Below are 17,951 nucleotides of genomic sequence, written 5' to 3'. Positions count from 1 at the left end.
AAAAGTATAATCTCTTGCATTTTGGGAGAAGCATAAGAAGGGGGAAGGATGAATTTTCATGAATTAGATGAAAGTATGACTTAATGTATATACTGTATGAGGGGTGAAGTCCCTTTTTAAAAAGAGATCCATCATGCAGGAAGAGAATATAATATTAAACCTGCAATCTGAAATATAGTGCTGCACCGCAAACTCAAAGATAAACTCTGAAGGAGATTAAATTAAGTTGTTCAGCAGACAGAGGAGGAGAAGAGGATAGTGTATTGAACAAGTGGATACCGGATGTTTGTGCAAGTGTATACACGTACACTCAGTGACAAATACACACTTATTTTTGTCTGTGAGTACCTGTGAATCGCTTCTTCCCACTGAGGTCAAACTCAGATAAAGGTCCTTTGTTGTGCGGTCTGACATCAGTCACCGGAGCTGGGACCTCTGTGGTGGTGGTTGTTGTGGTAGTGGTGGTTGGCGGCAGGGTGGTCTGGACCAATAACTCATCTGGCAACAACACATGTATCAGTAAGCTTTTGATTTAAATAGATTTATAACCTCCTAACTCAATAACATGTTTCATTAATTGGCACCATGATCTGTGTGATGAGAGTGTCAAATAGAATTAATTAATTGTGGATACCTGTGTGAGATCACTTTGAAAAAGACCCTTTTTCTCTGAACCCCCAAAGCTTTATTCTTATGTAATGTTTTGCTACCCGTGTTTTCCATGTGAAGTGGAGGGTCTATGAAGACAACAAACATTTCTCAAGTCTCCAAGGCCGACAAATGTAAACTGATTCAGTGGGTGAAATACAATTAGTTCCTTTCTCTTTCATCGCTGTTTTTTCCCTGTGCTGCACCAGTGGACCTTGGCATTACATCATGGTCCACACACATGCAACCAGCTTTGAGTCATGGCAGGGTGTTAAGAAAATATTGCAATGCTCAATGTGACTTTTCTAGAGAAAAACCCAAAGAAAGAAAATATAAAATGCTGCTCACATGCAACAGATTTCTTCAAACATCCAAACACCTGTAGTGAAATTACAAAGGGCAAAGCCTTACATCAACCAAACACTACAGTTTTCCATTTAGCTAGTGTTTGGCTGAAGCCAGGGTTCATCCATTACATTACAAAGCAACTATAAGAGCGGCAAATACATTGCATTAAATCATAAGCCAAGGAATTCTCTGCAGCTTAGTAATGCAGTTCACGTGCAGTATGGGTCCAGATTTTGGAATAAAAGTGATTAAAAACAGCCCAGAATGGAAAATATCCAAAATCCCAGTGATGAACCAAGACCAAACCAAGCAAATGTACGAGAAGAGAAACAAAGAGAAGACCACAGGCAAGGCAAAGAGGAAGAGAGACAAAGACACAGGAACAGCTAGTGAACAGATGAACAGACAGATAAACAGGTGATGAACAAACAATCAACAAACAATGAGCATACAGTGCAGTTAAGTCCATTCAAGCCCAATGGCGGTAGGTTGGTCTGAAGCCATACTCAGCCAATACCTTTCTCAAGAGCTAAAGCATCACGCACCATGTTTACTGTAAACATGTGGCCCATTTCCATTCCTGAGGATTCCTCTGTCAGAGAAGCAGAACAAGCTCGAGCACTCTCACATGACAAACATTTCTGAGCTGACACGTACACCTACACATCCATATATACAAACCTGTACACATAGGTATAAGCACTACTACGCTATTACTAAGGCATTCAAGCAACCTTGACTGGAATTCACTAAGGGCCCTATTTTAACAGTGCAAGTGCAACGACAGGTGCAAGGTGGTAGGTCTTAGGTGCACAGACTGTGTGGGTGTCTCCATGCGCACGTGCTATTTTGGTTCATGTATGCGCAGCAGTGCAGTGTACAAAAAGGGCTGAGTGAAGCTGAATATGGATCAGGGACTGTGGTGATTATTAAATACTCTCTCAGCCAGTCACATCACTGCTCTCATAGCCCTGAAACAGCTGAGATCACAGTTAAACATGATAGCGACTAATCAACAAATGGAAAGCTTTTCTTCAGGAAATGTCTGGATGGTTCAGAGCATCACAACATGAACACACATCGCCACAAATCTGCAGCCAAAGATGGAGTAGTTGTTTTCATCAGTTAGTTACTATAATAATGATAGAAATAAAAAATAAAGAAATTGATTTGGTGAAGCCGTTTATATGATTATTATATCAGACCAATGCTATTTCAGCAATAATTCTAATGTATATCACCTCCTACATGGTCACATAGTTTAGTAATTATTGTTACACAACAGCATTTGCACCGCAATGTGTTTCAAGGATAAAACATGAGACGCTACTTTTGCTGAAAATAGAGTTGAAAAAAAGGCTGATGAGCCCCCCTAACCCGCCGTCTCCTTCATAAAAAAGCAGAATATCGAGTTATAACCAACCAGTCTGATGTGTGTAGAGGTGTGTGTGGTTATTCTATAGCAGCCTAGTGTCATCAGGTGGTTTAATGAAGGTAAACACAGTGAATGGTCGTGTGTAATGGCACTGTGCTCTGGAGCAGCACTTCTCAGCGGCTGCGGATTTATCAACATATCCTGCTGCCTTCAGATGCTGCAGGGATTTAATGAACTGAAGAAGAATCTTTTCATACGGTATAAAGCAGCTATGGACAACAGATACTGTAAGAACCTCCCACATTCATTTATAGATCACTGCAGACTGATTTACTGACTTCCCTGCTTTAACCACATTAAACATTATTTTCTGTGCCGATTTTGGTTGGAGAGTGTTTAATTGAAATTAATTATTTATATTTTAAACATTAATCTGTTGTTGCAGCACGTTTGCAGCAAGTATGTAGTTTGATCTTGTTGATAAAATTCACAAAGCAGCAGCAGATTGACATTGCGCCACAAATAGACATGGTTCTGAGATGTCTGTTTTCAGAGGAACGTCTAGGACCAAATTTTTGCCAAGACACAACAACTGTTTATGTGCTTCACTGCTTGTCTGCACCTCTCCTCCCACCTGTGCACCGTGCGTTCTGCGCTGGTCACCAAAATACCACACAGATGCACAAAGCAAGTTTCAAGGTCTGGAAAATACCAAACAGTCTTGCGCTGGTCGTTGTGCCTCCATGAAAATACGGCCCAAGTGTGTAATATGTCATGACACAAACCATACAGTGGATGAAAAAGTGTTGTAAGATGGAAACTGGCTCAACTTTCTCTATTTTAGACTTAACAAGAAAACATCTTTCCAGCTGTCTGACTTTGCTGGGTGTGTTTGAGGTTATACTTGCCCCTGCTGCACTGATAATGGTGCAGAGGCACAGAGCTGTAGTGAGACAGTGACAAAATTAACATCACAGTGTCTTGTTTCACTGTGTCACTTGTTTCAAGTGTCGCCATTATAATGAGAAGTTTGTTATAAGGAGAGTTGGATCTCAGAAACTGAAGATGTAAATCAATATCACAGCTTCTTCTACAAAGGTAAACAAATGTTTGTAGGGTCCACACATTAAAAATCTATTCATTTCTTGGGAAGATGTTATTGTGTGTTAGCCCTAAACCAAGTAAGACTTCATCAGTTTCTTCAAATGTTCACATTTAGTTCCTTAGTATGGCTTCTGTGTATAATTTGGAACCCTGGTGAATATGGTTTAAGGCTAACAATCTGCACATTTACAATGCATTTGCAGTTCATAATGCAACACAAAAGCCAACATATAATAACAAAAATTACATTATTGCTCACATAGTTACATTTGTTAGTGTGTGTGTGTGTGTTTTGGGGGGGGGGGGTGGGGGGGCTCACACTACTGACAGCTCGTAGTGTGTTTAAACCAGCAGTATTCTGACCACAGCCAGGCCCCAGATGTGGAGACTTATATGTGGTTCCTGTGGCCTTAAATAGACACATCTACACACACACACACACACACACACACACATACACACATACATACACACACACCAACACACACGCACACACACACACACAGCTATAGTTATTTAACCCTGTGGGTACAGACAGGAAACACTCATGGCCTTGGGCTGGATGGATATGACAAACCATACAACTGAGAGATTTAGGGAAGTCATACTTATTTATGTTCATTTTTCTGGCTCTGCTATGCCTCAGTGAACTTGAGTTAAGTTTTGTGGAAAAGCTATTTACAAAGCAATACTGTAGGTAAGGGTACAGCAGTATTTAGTTTCATTCCTGTGACACAAATCTCTATTTAGATTAATCTTATACGATGCTGTCTGCATTATGCCATGAATTTCAAGTACTTATGTCTTTCGCAAAGACTCACCTTCTGGATAACAGTCCAATATTCCTTCTGGGTCCAGCACTGGATATCCGTATTCATCTGTTCTGGAGAAAGTTCCAGGCGGACATGTTGGATACGGTGGTGGAGTGGTAGACTCCTCTGTAGTCCATTCGATGGTGGTGGGTTCAGGTGTGGTGGTAGGAGCCATGGTGGTGGTGGTTGTGGTGGTGGTTGTGGTAGTGGTTTTCCTGAGTTGAGGCCGGTCCAAGCCAAGTACAGGTTTCCCTCCAACCATAAGAACCTTTTCTTTGGGGTTGATCACAGGCTGACTATCTCGGCCGTGACCGAATAGAGCCATACCTTCCTGGTTTAACAAAGGACTGCCCATGTGGTCTGGTGGTCATTGATGGAGGAGGTGAAAAATATTCATGACTTCGTCTTCAACACCAATCCAGTAAACCAAATTTGCAACACATTTATATATAAAATATTTAAGTGTCAAATCAGTGTTCCTTACTTATGATACTTAAGCAAAAGGTTAAACTTGTGCTAACAAATCCATAGATGTGATTTAAGTTATTGTGGCATTAGTGGCATACATATTATGTGACAACAGCAATCCTTGTGTAAAATGCAGATAATGGAAAAATGTTGTAAAAAAATGTGTGCAACAATGCAGATGCATAAAAGTACATTTTTCATGTTCAAGCTGTATACTGTATATTTCAATGTAATGTAAGACTTTCTGAAGCATAATACCAAAAATGGTGCGTCCATCCTCGCCAAGCACCACTCTCTTGGGTTTGCCCTGGGAGTCCTGGAGAACTTGTCCATCCTGATTCATAAGAATCCCCTGCTCCAAGTCTATCACCTGAGGAGACAGATATATTTTTATTTTCTATTTTTTTATGTTTTACACAGATAAAACATGCAGATAAAAGTTTATGCTGTGTCCTGACTGTGAGATTTAGTCAAGTCATACTTTTTCAATAGATATTTTTAGCAGTATTCCATGTTATCATGCCAATAACGGGAGAAAGTACTTCATCTATCTTAAACTGACATACATTGGTACACATGGTTTATGTCAAAGACTCAATAATAATATTATTTAAAATGTAATATTAAAACTATGGTTCTTTTCAGTCCATTGAACATTACCCATTTGCTTCCATCAGGCCCAGTGATAAACTTTTGACCACTGGCCTTGCTGGCTCCGTGAGTGGGAGAGGACTCTTTATCACTTGTTGCTGTGAGGTTGGGTCGTCCATTCTTACCTACATGATTGTATGATATAAGCAGAGTCATTGTCTTACTTGATAGTTTAATGAGCACAGTTTCATATGGTATTGTTCACTTTACTAATTGACTTTACCATTTCCACTGCCAGGTTTAAGTCCTCCTCCGTTGGTTGGTTTCCCTCTGAGGATTGGATAGCGAGACCTACCCCCCTGGCCCCTAAAGCTGTCTCGAGATGAAAATGAAGACGAGGATGCGGACTGGGCATTGCCCTCAGTCAATCCCCCTGTCTTTGTCACAGTGGTGCCACTGGCAGTGTCACGATCTGAGGTCAACACTGGCTGGGGCAAATTTGATGAAGAAGAGGAATCAGATGATGATGAGGAGGAAACAGATGCTGAAGAACCCAGTCTAGAGTTTTGTGCTGGCTGTGGTCTGATGGGAAGCCTAGACCCAACAAACTGCCTGTTAGCCAGCAGAGGTGAGCGTACCCTCCCATTCATGCCTACATTAGGACGACGGTGAGTTGGAGTGACCCCGGACGATGAGCCAGTCCTTGTCCTTGAAGATGTTTCCCTTGTATCTGCGCTCTCATTGTCCTCTCTGTTTCTGTGAGGCTCAGCTGAAGTTACAGCTGGATTCTTTTGGACCACTGCTGGGTCTAGAACTTTTTCATTTTTCCCACTGATTTCTCTACTCCTTTCATCAAGATAATCCTTACCATGATCATTATCATTGTCATTAGAGGTTCCCCTGTGGATGGGCTCACTTGAGTCTCTGTGTCCACTTAAGGAATGATGGGAATCAGAGTCTGAAGAAGTGGATGCGGAAGAAGAAGAAGAAGAAGAGGTAGATGGGTTTCTAGTGTCACTAACTCCTGCATTACGACTGGTCAATGAGGGCTTAAGGGAACCTGCCCCCACTCCATTCTTTAGTGAGTCTTGAGTGGAAGGAGTCCTCAAATCTTCACTAGTCTCCTGTATTGAGGACACTCCTGCAGCTCCTGTGGCTCCTGAGACTCTAGTGGGTGTCCCCCTCAAAATGGGTCTGCCTGCCCCTACAGAGGACGATGATCTGCTCAAAGGGGTCCTACCATCCTGCCTGGAAAATGACGCCCTTGTCCCTGAACCAAACCTGCCTGGGTAACGACTAGCTAGTGAGGGGAATCTCTCAGCAAATGAAGGACTAACCCTGGTACGAGGAACAACAGGTTTTTCAGAACTGCTCGTCTCCCGTTGTTCGTCCTTCACTTTTGTGGGTTGTTCTTTATAGCTTGAAGTAGGCTCTTCAACTTTGGTTACCTCATCATTTCCCTCGCTGTATGTTGTATCCCGTTCAGGTGATGTGTGTGAAGTGTGTGAATTTTTTGTGTTGTGTGAAGTTGCAGAGCTGTGAGATCCTCTGTCTACGCTGTGTGTATCTGCAGTTGTAGTGCCCTGTGACCTGGACTCTGATGTGGACTGTGATTTGTCAAAACGATGTGTGTCTGATCTTGCTTGGCTGTGGACCCCACCTCCTGAAGTGGACCTAGATGTTGCTGCATTGAAAGTATTTGATGTTTCTTGATTTTGAGACCTGTCTGGTAAAGTGGACTGTGATGTTGCTGAACTTCCTGTGTGTGAGGTTGCTTGGTTCTGAGTTCTGTCTGAAGTTCCTCCAGGTTTGTAACCATTCAGCATTCGAGTTGAATTCCCTCTAGACAGAATTCCAGGATGTCTTCTGCCATAACCATATCTAGAGCCTAAACCAGTCCCACTGGTGCGCCCTGCTGAGGCAGGACCCTTACCCACAGGGGTACCTTCTGTCTTAGGCTGGGAATTGGTCTCCTTTACAACTGGAGTGGAAGGTTTCATGTGTGTTACGCTGGGATTATTGTAGGTGTTTTTGCTCTCTGGGTATGTGGAAGCTGTATCCTTGCTACTGGCTGCTGACTCTGGAGTATGTGACGAGGAGGATAATGAGGTTGTAGAAGATGACAATGAGGAGGAATCAGAGGAAGAGGAGGATGAAGTAGAAGACGATGAAGAGGTGGATGAGGAGGAGGAGGAAGCAGCCCTGGACCCTGGTTTTTGATGGACCCTGATCTTAATGGGCCTTCTGTTCGGTGGATTGGGGCGAACAGAAGCAGGTTTTGTTGGGGAGGGCGTCAGAACTTTGAGGCTGGGGGTCTCAGTGCCCTCTTTACCATAGCCCATTTCATCCTCAGATTCAGGGGAAACATCATTGTCTGGTTCTTTTATGTCCAGTACAGCCTCCATGGTTGTTGTCTCTTCTACTGGAGGTGGTGTTGTGGGTATTTCCTCTTCTTCTTCCTCCTCATCCTCTCTATCTTGTTCTCTTCCTCTAGATGAACCTCTGTTCACTACATTCCTGACTGAGCCTCTTACTGAGGAGAAAATGCTGTGATAGGAGCGTGTCTGAGAAAGTGGCCGTAAGCGCCTGTTGGCAGGTGCAGCAGGGCGTGACTGAGGGGGCTTGGCTGGTTCTTCTGACTCCTCTGTTGACTGCAGGTCGGATTCGTCATGGTCAGTATCCTGTTTGGAACGACTGTGGGTCCTGCGGATGTCCTTGGTTATTGGGAATGATGAGACAGCGCTGCTGGCTGGCAATAGACAAAAATTGTCACAAATTTAGGGTGAAACACATTTTCAAGCGCAAATGCACACACATATACAGTTAAATGTACTTACATTCTGGCATGACAACACTGAAGGCCTTGCTTTGTGGTCCCTGTCCCCTCCTGTTGGTGGCTCTGATCTTGAAGATGTACCGGTCTCCAGGTGTGAGACCATCTATGGTAGCTGAGGTTGTGCTGCCACGGTACGTCACACTTTTCATTCCAAATGGCTTCATTGCAGGAGCATAAGACAGGGAGTACTCTGTGTGGAGGTATAGCATGAATAACTCTTGTGAAGATAGTCCGTGTAACCATTTCTGTGAAAATCTCTAAGGGCCTTTTAAAATCTGAATCCAAAATTACATATGAGCTCCCAATTGAGAGAGTCACAGTCAACATAATGAGCACACATGGTTGTAACCTGATGGTTATTTAATAACATCAATTGTATATAAATAAGGGGACACAAATGACCTTTTACAGTTAAAACACACAAAGTTGGTTCCTTTGGGTCTGACCTCGAATCCTCCCATTGGGTTCTTCAGGAGGATCCCATGTTGCTGTAACAGCAGTTCCTTTCCCTCGTAGTGGCTTGACCTCAAAGTTCTCTGGTGGCCCAGATGGTGCTAGCAAGTGAGGAGAGAGCACAAGTGAATGGAAAGACTGGAGTGAAAAGAAGAGCAGTGGGAAAAAAACAGAAGCAGCATAAAGAGGGAACAGGGTGAGGAAATTGCTGCTTAAAGCATTTAAAAACAGCAAGGAAGTTTGTGCCAGGCCCAGGAGGCTTCAAGTGAGGAAAATATTGCTGCCATACATTTTGAAGAACCTTCCCCTTGAGATCATGTATGGAACTGCAGATGGAGATCTGAGCTGTGAGCCAAGCAGTAAATGTTGACATTCCAATGAACCACAGCTCAGGAGCTGCTATGACATGGTATAAAAGCTGCAATCGTGACAGGGTTGCAGCCAAAGCTAGAATCAAATATCAAACAGGAGTAATAGGCAGTGAATGTGATGAAGTGTGGTATGTGGAAATAAGTAGAAAAGCGCTAACAGACAGGGTTATGCAAGACTGAATTCTTTTCTGCAAGAATAAGGCAACAGCCCTACATGAAAAAATGAAGGGTCGTCCGACAAAAAAGTTGGACCTAGCTCAACTTCTGCCACAATGCAATGCATGGCTGCAAGGCGCTGGGTTGGCCAATGAAATTTGTGCAAGTGCAAATATGACCACTTTGTTGATTACTTTGTAATGTGAATGCTGTATTTCTACTATTCACCTGGCGATTGCCACTATGATAACTTTCAGAGGTGTAAAATCTTGTCTCATTGCATTATAAACCTCTGTGCTGTGTTTTGGCATCTGATAATCCTTCAAACTCATAGATCTACTACTCTACTACTACTAAACCGGCCTTCCTGGATCTTATTTTATTGTCTCAACAGTACCAGAAACAACACAGCCCCATTGTGTTGCATTAACACATGGCTGTTCCCTGTCTGAACGTCCACGAAATTCAAGGAAAAATGGAAAATCCATAAAGAGGATTTAGTAGTAGCCATCCTCAGGCAAGCAATAATAATGGAATGTAGGTTTGTCAAGATTTCAAAGCATATAATCTCAAACATCAAACCCTATACCTTATCCAAAACACATTTTAAGCAGGAATAGAGAGTAGAAATACCCAGCTTTCCAAGTCTCAAATGTGAGTTGATCCTCTATCTAGATTTTTTTTCTTTATTTCATATTACACATTCTGAGTTTAACTCAGTAAACCCTGATATTTACAGTACAAGAAAAGGTGGAAGAAGGATGTGAATATCTAAGAATAAATACATAACAATAACAACAATATATTTTTGTATAGAGTGTTTTAAATCTCTTTTTCTGATAAGCTAATACACGATTTTGGGGTTTTCTTTACATATTTTCATGAAATGAAAGGCTTTCACTCTCTGTAGCTACTCCTCTATGAAAAACATAGACAAGAGATACAGCAATTATCAGCAGGCAGTGGTAAGGCATACCTGACTCGGGGGTCCTCTGAAAGACGGAGACGCTCCACTTCCCCTCAGATATTCTGACAGAGAACTCATACATGCTGTCAGCAGACAGAGTATCTATCATCACTCTCCTCTGGTTGCTTTCCTTGTACTCCCAGCGTGCTGACTCACCCTTCTCCCTGTACCTAACTGTGTAGGCTCTGAATTGAAAGAAAATGGGAATATTTATTTCAGTGGGTTTAGGTTCTTTACTACTCATTAACTTTGTGTCTTCAAAGTCTTTCTTTGTCTTTCTGTCTCATTGAAACACACATGCACATTTTAAGAAAACCCACCTGGATGCCCCGGGGGCAACTTTCCCCATTTCCACAGCAGGGTCAATCCAGGAGATGAGGACTGACTGAGCAGACATGACCCTGACACTGATGTCCCGCGCCTCATACTCGGGTGGCTCTGCAGGACACATCCCAAGAGACACACACAAAAACATAGAGAGAAAAATGTCTAGTTCTGTATTCTTATAAGTAAATCAATATTAAACCTCTAAGATCATCAGTGATTGGTCAGCCTCTGATTTCTCTACATTTAGGTCATGCATAACATGCAGTTCACCTGACTTACAGTACATAGACATTGTACTATGTGATATTTACAGCATAAAGAAAGACAGATATGTGTAGAGCAATGTAATGATTCACAAAAAAAACCTGCAGGTACCTGGTGTGGTTGTTTTGGTTACAGCTGCTCTGTTAGCAGGTGCGCTCTGGCCCAGGGCTTTCTGTGCCTGCAGTGACACCACATGAACGGACTCAGATGCTATGAATAGAAAGGGATACCAGGCACGGCCAGGGTTTACACTATGGACACTAAAGATAGTACACACAGAATTTATACGTTTAGCTTATTGCTGGTCTTCTTTGTTTACATTAATTCCTCCAAGTCAATATGGCTCATGTTGTACCAAGTTAAACTTCACTATTTCAAGGAGGCATTGCTGCTGATGTAATCTATACACTTACATCACTCCCTCAGCATCTTATTTACTATATAACATTATATTTTTTTTACTAAAACCTAAGGTTTGCTCTTTTAATCTGGTGATTTAGAGTGTAAAATGTGGGTCTTCTTACTTAGTTTGTGTGAGTTACGGTTCCTCTGGTCAGATTGAGGCTTGGTGTGGTGTTGGCGTCTTCTGTCCAGCAAGGGAGTTCCTGACAAAGCTCTCTCAGGCTGCCTGGGACCTGAGGAGGACTGAGGGGCCCTCCTGTGTGTCCTGGTATTGGTGGACACACGTGATGGGCGAGGCGTTCTGTTCACCCTGGTTGCACGCTGTACAGTGGGCTGTTTTTTGGCAGCAGTTTGTGTAGACGTAGCTGGACCTGTTGGAGGGTAAAGGAAAAGGAAAATTTAGAGTGCACTAGAGTTCATCTTACCTTTATGACCACACAGTTAATTCATAATATGTGCTCTGTGCTGGATTTGCCTTGTTGAAACTAACTGCCATGGAAAATCATCGAACATAATCACTCTACTTAAAACACATCCGCTCAGTGATAAACACATAATTACATGTCACTTTCATCCAACTGTGACTCTAAACATTCCCAGTTGTCACAAAAGGGACATGCTGTGGAACTGTACCATGTCCCCTGTCATCTGCTCCAACTCCTGGGGCCAATGCATAAAACCCTGTAGATTCATGACCTAAACTGTGTGTATGCACAAAGCGAGAAATATGCATACGCGTTCTTTTTGTCAGATTTATAAAGCTGTGAGTAGTCATGCTTCTGTTTTATAAATCTCAGTCATTGTGGTACTAGACGCACATGCAAGAGCCAGAGATGAAGACACGCCCTGAACTAGCTGTTTTCATATCAGCATGATGCCTGCTCCAGCAGTCTTTACACCTGTCAATGAAACAAATGGGACAGAAGAAGTGCTGTTTCACCGATTGTGTTACACTGCTGAGGTTCTCCAGCAGCAGGACAGCTGTCATTACGCAACCATAATGCGCAGTTGTGCACCTCTTTATACCATCTATGTCATTAGTTCATCACATGGACCTGTAAACCATCGTCGGCAGTGATATCTCAGAAATGTAATGAATGGTTAGTTTGCAGCTGTCATATCTACACCGACTTGTGACAAGTTGTGACACAACTAAGCATAAAATAAAAAGAATATTAAGAGCAAATTCAAATGTTGACTCCTATGTAAGTTAAACCTGCAGCATGGAACTTTTAGATATAAATTAATGTCCATTACATTCAAGCCCTTGCCAAATGCGTTCACGTGATAAGCCTATCACTACCAGATAATCTCTCTGTATTTCACAGTATATGGAGTTTTTAAAGCTCATGTCTGGCATGACATTCCCATGCTAGCTGTTTGGCTGTTCATAGTGCAGCTTTTTTAGACTTTCCAAATGTTATCGGAACAATAACATTTGGATGGATCATATTCTAATAGTGAAACGAGTCATTTCATGGGGGTTGTGTGATGCTCAAAACTATTTATCTACCGTTTTACAGCTGCAACAGTAGGTTGTGGTCTGTGGTGTACCAGCATACTGGGACACATCTTGGTGGGCCGGTGCACTGTCAAAAAATAGATTTTTGGGCCGGTGGACCATCAAAACATATCCGCTTTTACCAGTCCTCTCTGTGTGCCTGTTATGCAGAGTACACATGAGAGCGTGCTGCATGCCTGTGTCACGCAATCACAGCCGAATGCCCCCCTTTACTCTCACTGCCAGAAGGGGGAGACAAAATCCCGCAGTCCAGCTTTAAAAGAATGATAAAATTAATCTCACAGTAATTAATCAATGTTACGTTCATAAACGTGCCTTTAATTGGCATTTTACAAATCTCTGTGTAAATGCAAAAAAACAAACAAAAAACCCCTGAAAAATCACACAATCAGTGTAGCTGCTTATCAACCTAAACAAACAATGTTTTACTAAAAGATTCCGTCTCTCACCTTATATTTCATCTCCACCTCATCACATCATCCTCTGATCACTTGAGAAAAACATGTGTACACCTGGTCTGAAGAATGCGTGAGGTATACACATTCTCATCTCACAATCTGTGTTAATAAATACCAGTTTATGTGCAGGAAATGGCGTATGCATAGTTTGTGTGCGTACACATTGTTTATGCATCTGGCCCGTGGTGTTCTGCTTCCTGCTTTAATTCCACCCTCATGTCGATTGCATCTTGGACAATAACTCAGACATTGACTCAGACTAGAGATGCACTAATACCGACACTGATATCGGTTTGATACCAACTCAAATAGCTGGATGGGGTATCGGTGACAATGGGCCAATCTGGTATTGGATACCATTATTTTAATAAATAACAATTCAGTACATTTACTCTAATCTATGTATTTATTTGTTACATTTTGCTTTACAAAGTTAGGAAAGCAATGTCTAAGTCAAGCCTGATGTTGCCTTACACAAAGAAGAATGATCCCAGTCTCTTCAACACATTGAGGCATACAGCTTATCAATTAAACACTGGTGTCGGATCAGTACTTGGAATTGGCTGATACCCAAAGCCCAGGTATCGGTATCAGTATTGGTTTCGTTATCGGGACTGAAAAAGTCGAATTGGTGCATCCCTAACTCAGACAATCTCCCTACTTTACCATCTGGCTGCAGTGCTGAGGGATAGCACTGGCAATATCACAAAACAAACTCCTCAGTCCCTCCCACTCTTTCGTCTTTTTTCTCTCCTCTCCTTTCCTCTATCCCTCCTTCATCAGTTTCTCATAATCAATGACAGATGAAAAGGATCTGCCCTGTTTCCCATCAGGATAGCTGCATACACAGCTGGGTGAGTACTGACAAGTCAGCTGATGTAACAAAGTGAAGGTGGTTTTAAAGTCAAAACAATACTGTGATGCAGAGTTTCCCCACCAATGAACAAGTAGGGTGGGCTAACCAAATAATAGCCTTCCCGAAAATGGAGTCAAAATCCTCCTAGAAAAGTTACCAGGAAGAAGACAGGGTGGTTAATGTCAGGAAGACTTGGAGACTTTGAGCTTCATTTGTCTTTTTCTGCTCAACACAGCTGTGGATTTCTTCCCTTTGGCTCGAGAGAACATTGACTGTTTCATCAACTCTCTTTCAGATTTGCTTTCTTCAAACTGGCATTTCCTCTTAGCTTTCATGTTATCACATTTTTCTCTCTGTTCTCTTGCATTTGTAGAAGTTGGAGTGATCTGTTCTATTTGTCTATTTGCCAAAATTATGGCAAATCATCAGTCACTGTTTGTCCATTACAGGTTTGAGTTGGAGAATGAGTAGAATGTATGTTAATAAAATTAAACTCACCATTTGACTTCGATTTACTACAAAATACATATTAAAGGTTCTGTATGTAGGAATCAGAAATTCCTTCTCATTACTGACATGTGGCCGTTAAATGAAGTGCAGTCAGATGTTGACTGCAGCTCATTTAACGTGCTCACGCCTGCATGCTCGCAGCGTAAGATTATTGCAGGTGATGTCTTTTTCCTTGCTTACACTTCTCATAATTACATAAAAGATCTCTAATGTTGTGTTTTGCACTGTGTTTCAGCAAAGCATCTCTCTCTCCCAGACAGTCAGCCACCCCCAACATGCTGTGGTCAGGAAACAATGCACTGTGGCCAGGGAGCAATGTGCTGTGGTCAGGGAGCAAATGGCTGTGGCTGGAGGAGCAACACGCTGCGGTGAAATGTGTGCTTATTACGACCTTTCCTTTGGACTACCAACAGGAAAAACAAACGGGGTAAGCTAAGTTCTGCTATCGCTCTGGAGCTTCTTTTCTGCTCCTTGTTGAGAAATAATGTTTTAGCTGTGTGTGCTCAGGAGTTAACGACTTGTCATTGCGGGGGTGTTGTGAAATGTGTTGTGGTCAACGGAGGCAGCTAGCATTAGCTGGAGAGCTAATATCTGCAGTGAGTTTCTAGTCAGATAGCACCGTTTTTGTTGTTTTGTGTCGTTATGCCGGTCATTTGTTGACGTTAGCGGGAGAGAGGCAAGGCATTGAGGAACACACAAAAACATCATTTCTGTTGGATGTTTTGCAGAAAATCCAGCCCGGTTCCCTCACATAGAAATCAGTCTACAGGCTGTTACAGACAACCGCGAAAGTTGGGGAAGGTCTCATTTTTTATGTTACATTACTACCCGTTCACTCATTGGCAATAAAAAACGCTTAATACATGTAAATTGCTTCACAATTCTACACACAGAACCTTTAATTGTTGTTTTTTTAATTGCTTGTTGTGATCCTATTTTCCAGACTGTCCACTCATTTCAATATGGCTAGGAAATGCATTTGTAGAAACCATCTGTCAAAATTACAGTATTTTTTTTACCACTATGGTAAATGTTGAAAGCACAGTTTAATTAGAAAGTCTGTACTTCATTACCACACAATAACATTCTGTACCCTGGTGAATATGGCACAGTATCTGATGCTAATTTGTGTATTTTTCAAATATTATTGATTGCTACTGATTCAAGCTAAACTTAATTACATTGTCTCATCTGTACCTGTTTGACTGTCTCTTCTCAAACTAACTGCTGACTTTTAACAGAAATAAACCCATTTGGTTTTAATCAGACAACTGCTCCTTTTCCATATTTTCTTCTTTCTCTCTTTCTCTCTCTGGAAAACTGTCACAGTGCATAGTTTGGCCCAGGTCACCATGCCGCGGACCACTAAACCATTGACTCCAAATTGCTCTCACTGCCAGATCCTTTCTGTCCTTTCCTGGAAGCTCGACACTCCAAGGTGCTATGAAGCTGGCTTTCAGACAGACAGACATACCACTGCTACAGCAGAGAGACCCACCTCAGTGTTTTCAGACTGAGATACTCAAGAATGTTTTCTCCCCACAAAACTAGCTGAGAAGGAAGGCTTTTATCCATATTCTTTCACATTCACCCACCGTGAAAAGCAATTCTAAACTCTCAACAAACATAAATTGGTAAGGTTAGAGTACATGTCTCAGTTTACCCACAGTTTCATTTATACAAACAATGTCCCAGTGGCAGAGCTTTCCTGCAGGCAGAAATAATTGAGTCAACCTCAACTGGCAGAGACAAAGTTAGCTTAACAACAAACCCAATGGCAAAGAAACAACTCCAGTCAAGATAAGAGTAGTAATGTCATTTATTCTTTGTCTTCATTCATCTAATAGCTTGCCAGGCTATGTTAGGTAAGGGTTGGAGTTAGTAAACAACTTAAAATGTTAACTGGGCTAATTACCTAATGCTAATGAAACAGAGTACTTAAGCTAACATTAGATAGTTTATGTAAGTTGGCAACAAGTACACTATAACAGTATACTATAACAACACAGTGTTATACTAGCACTATAACAACACTTTATGTTTAGCATTTTTCTCATTGTCAAAACTGTTGTGTTGGTGTGTGTTCATTAATGCTAGCCCATAATTCTCAGTGGAAGAGCTTTCCTGGAGGCAGAAAATTCTGCCTTAACTGGCAGAGAAAACAAATAGCAAAGAAACAGCTCCAATCAAATCCTTTGCCATTTGGGCAAAATGCAGACATTTATTTGTTACCTTCATTCATTCATTAGCTTGTAAATTTATCAGCTAGTACAATATCCGCTAACTAGTTAAATAACTTGACCTAAAATGTTGTATAACTGCTAACATATTTCCAATTGCCAGAGTTAGCTAACAGACCCACATGGTACAGAAACAACTCTGGAAAAAATATTAATACACAATAATGCCAATGTCTTAATTTGCTTTTTACCAGAAAACTTTTTCATGGCTAACATAAGATAGTATTTTTTCAGTTGGCAGCAAGTGAGCTAACCAGGACTTATAACATTTTAAAGCCGTTAGCTTACATCTTTTGCCCATTCCTTTTCACTAGGCTTTGGTCTAACACTAGTTAGCCAGAAACACAGTGGTTCTTTGCCTCAATTCCCTAAGGTTCAACTCAACAAATATGATTCACTGTGTCTCCAGAGCAGCTCTGCCTCAAACAAATACAAGTGAAACTCCAAAGCACCATGGTGGCTCAGTGGTTACCACTAACATCTCACAGCAAGAAGGTCCTGGGTTCAATTGCTGGTCCTAATCCTTTCAGTGTGGAATTTGGTTTTCTCCATGTTCCCTGCCACAGCGCAAAGATATGCCAAGTACAGTGGTTTGGAGAAACAAAATTGTCCACAGGAACAGTTTGAGCACGAGTGTATTTGTGTCTGGTAACTTATCCAGGGTGTTTACATGACATCTGCTTGAGTATTCAAATGTCCCATATCGGACCATGATATCATAGTGCACAGAAATAAACAGGTTAAAAATGAAATTAACTAAAATTCCAGTCTGAAGTTTCCTTCCTTTGTTCCATTACAGTATGTGCTTGACTTTGTCAATCAGAGAGAGCACATGAGAGGATCGAATTTCCTTTTAACGTTAAATAAAGGTTAAAGAAATATTAGGGCTCCAAATAATGACTATTTTTATTAGGCCTAATTAAAATATCTATTATTTTATTTCCCTCAATGTTTCCTTCAAAAGTTAGAACACAGAGTGACAGCTTGTTTTGATTGGAAAATCCCACATTTAAGCTGAAAACTGCAAATGTTTGGCACTTTTGCTATGACTATGATCACACAATTAGTCACAAATGTTGGCAATTAATTTTCTGGCAATTGACCACTCAATGAATTGATTAATCATTGAAGCACTAATTAATGCAGTAGTAGGCTACAGCAAGGAATGAACAATCTGATCAGTTTAAATCAGTTTAAATGCAATTCTAACTATCTGATGACTACTAATTTCCTTTTATTTTAC

At 41.4% G+C, this 17,951-nt stretch overlaps 1 protein-coding gene across 2 annotated transcripts in view; it reads right to left on the bottom strand.

The window, feature by feature from the left end:
- The window catches only part of fndc1 (fibronectin type III domain containing 1), a 41,986-nt gene that overhangs the window by 13,270 nt on the left and 10,765 nt on the right, over positions 1–17,951 (bottom strand). For both annotated transcript variants that reach the window (XM_042390927.1, XM_042390926.1), the window contains exons 4-14: positions 11,245–11,493; positions 10,832–10,930; positions 10,450–10,567; positions 10,139–10,314; positions 8,629–8,736; positions 8,184–8,372; positions 5,630–8,095; positions 5,416–5,531; positions 5,014–5,125; positions 4,297–4,647; positions 349–498 (exon numbers count right to left, since the gene is read on the bottom strand). In XM_042390927.1, the coding sequence (XP_042246861.1) occupies positions 349–498; positions 4,297–4,647; positions 5,014–5,125; positions 5,416–5,531; positions 5,630–8,095; positions 8,184–8,372; positions 8,629–8,736; positions 10,139–10,314; positions 10,450–10,567; positions 10,832–10,930; positions 11,245–11,493 (4,134 nt within the window). The remainder of the gene's footprint in view (positions 1–348; positions 499–4,296; positions 4,648–5,013; positions 5,126–5,415; positions 5,532–5,629; positions 8,096–8,183; positions 8,373–8,628; positions 8,737–10,138; positions 10,315–10,449; positions 10,568–10,831; positions 10,931–11,244; positions 11,494–17,951) is intronic.

This window comes from Thunnus maccoyii, chromosome 17 (assembly GCF_910596095.1).
Source record: "Thunnus maccoyii chromosome 17, fThuMac1.1, whole genome shotgun sequence".
Classification (NCBI taxonomy): domain Eukaryota; kingdom Metazoa; phylum Chordata; class Actinopteri; order Scombriformes; family Scombridae; genus Thunnus; species Thunnus maccoyii.
The sequence above is the reverse complement of the archived record's forward strand: the minus strand, read 5'-3'. Positions and strand labels throughout refer to the sequence as shown.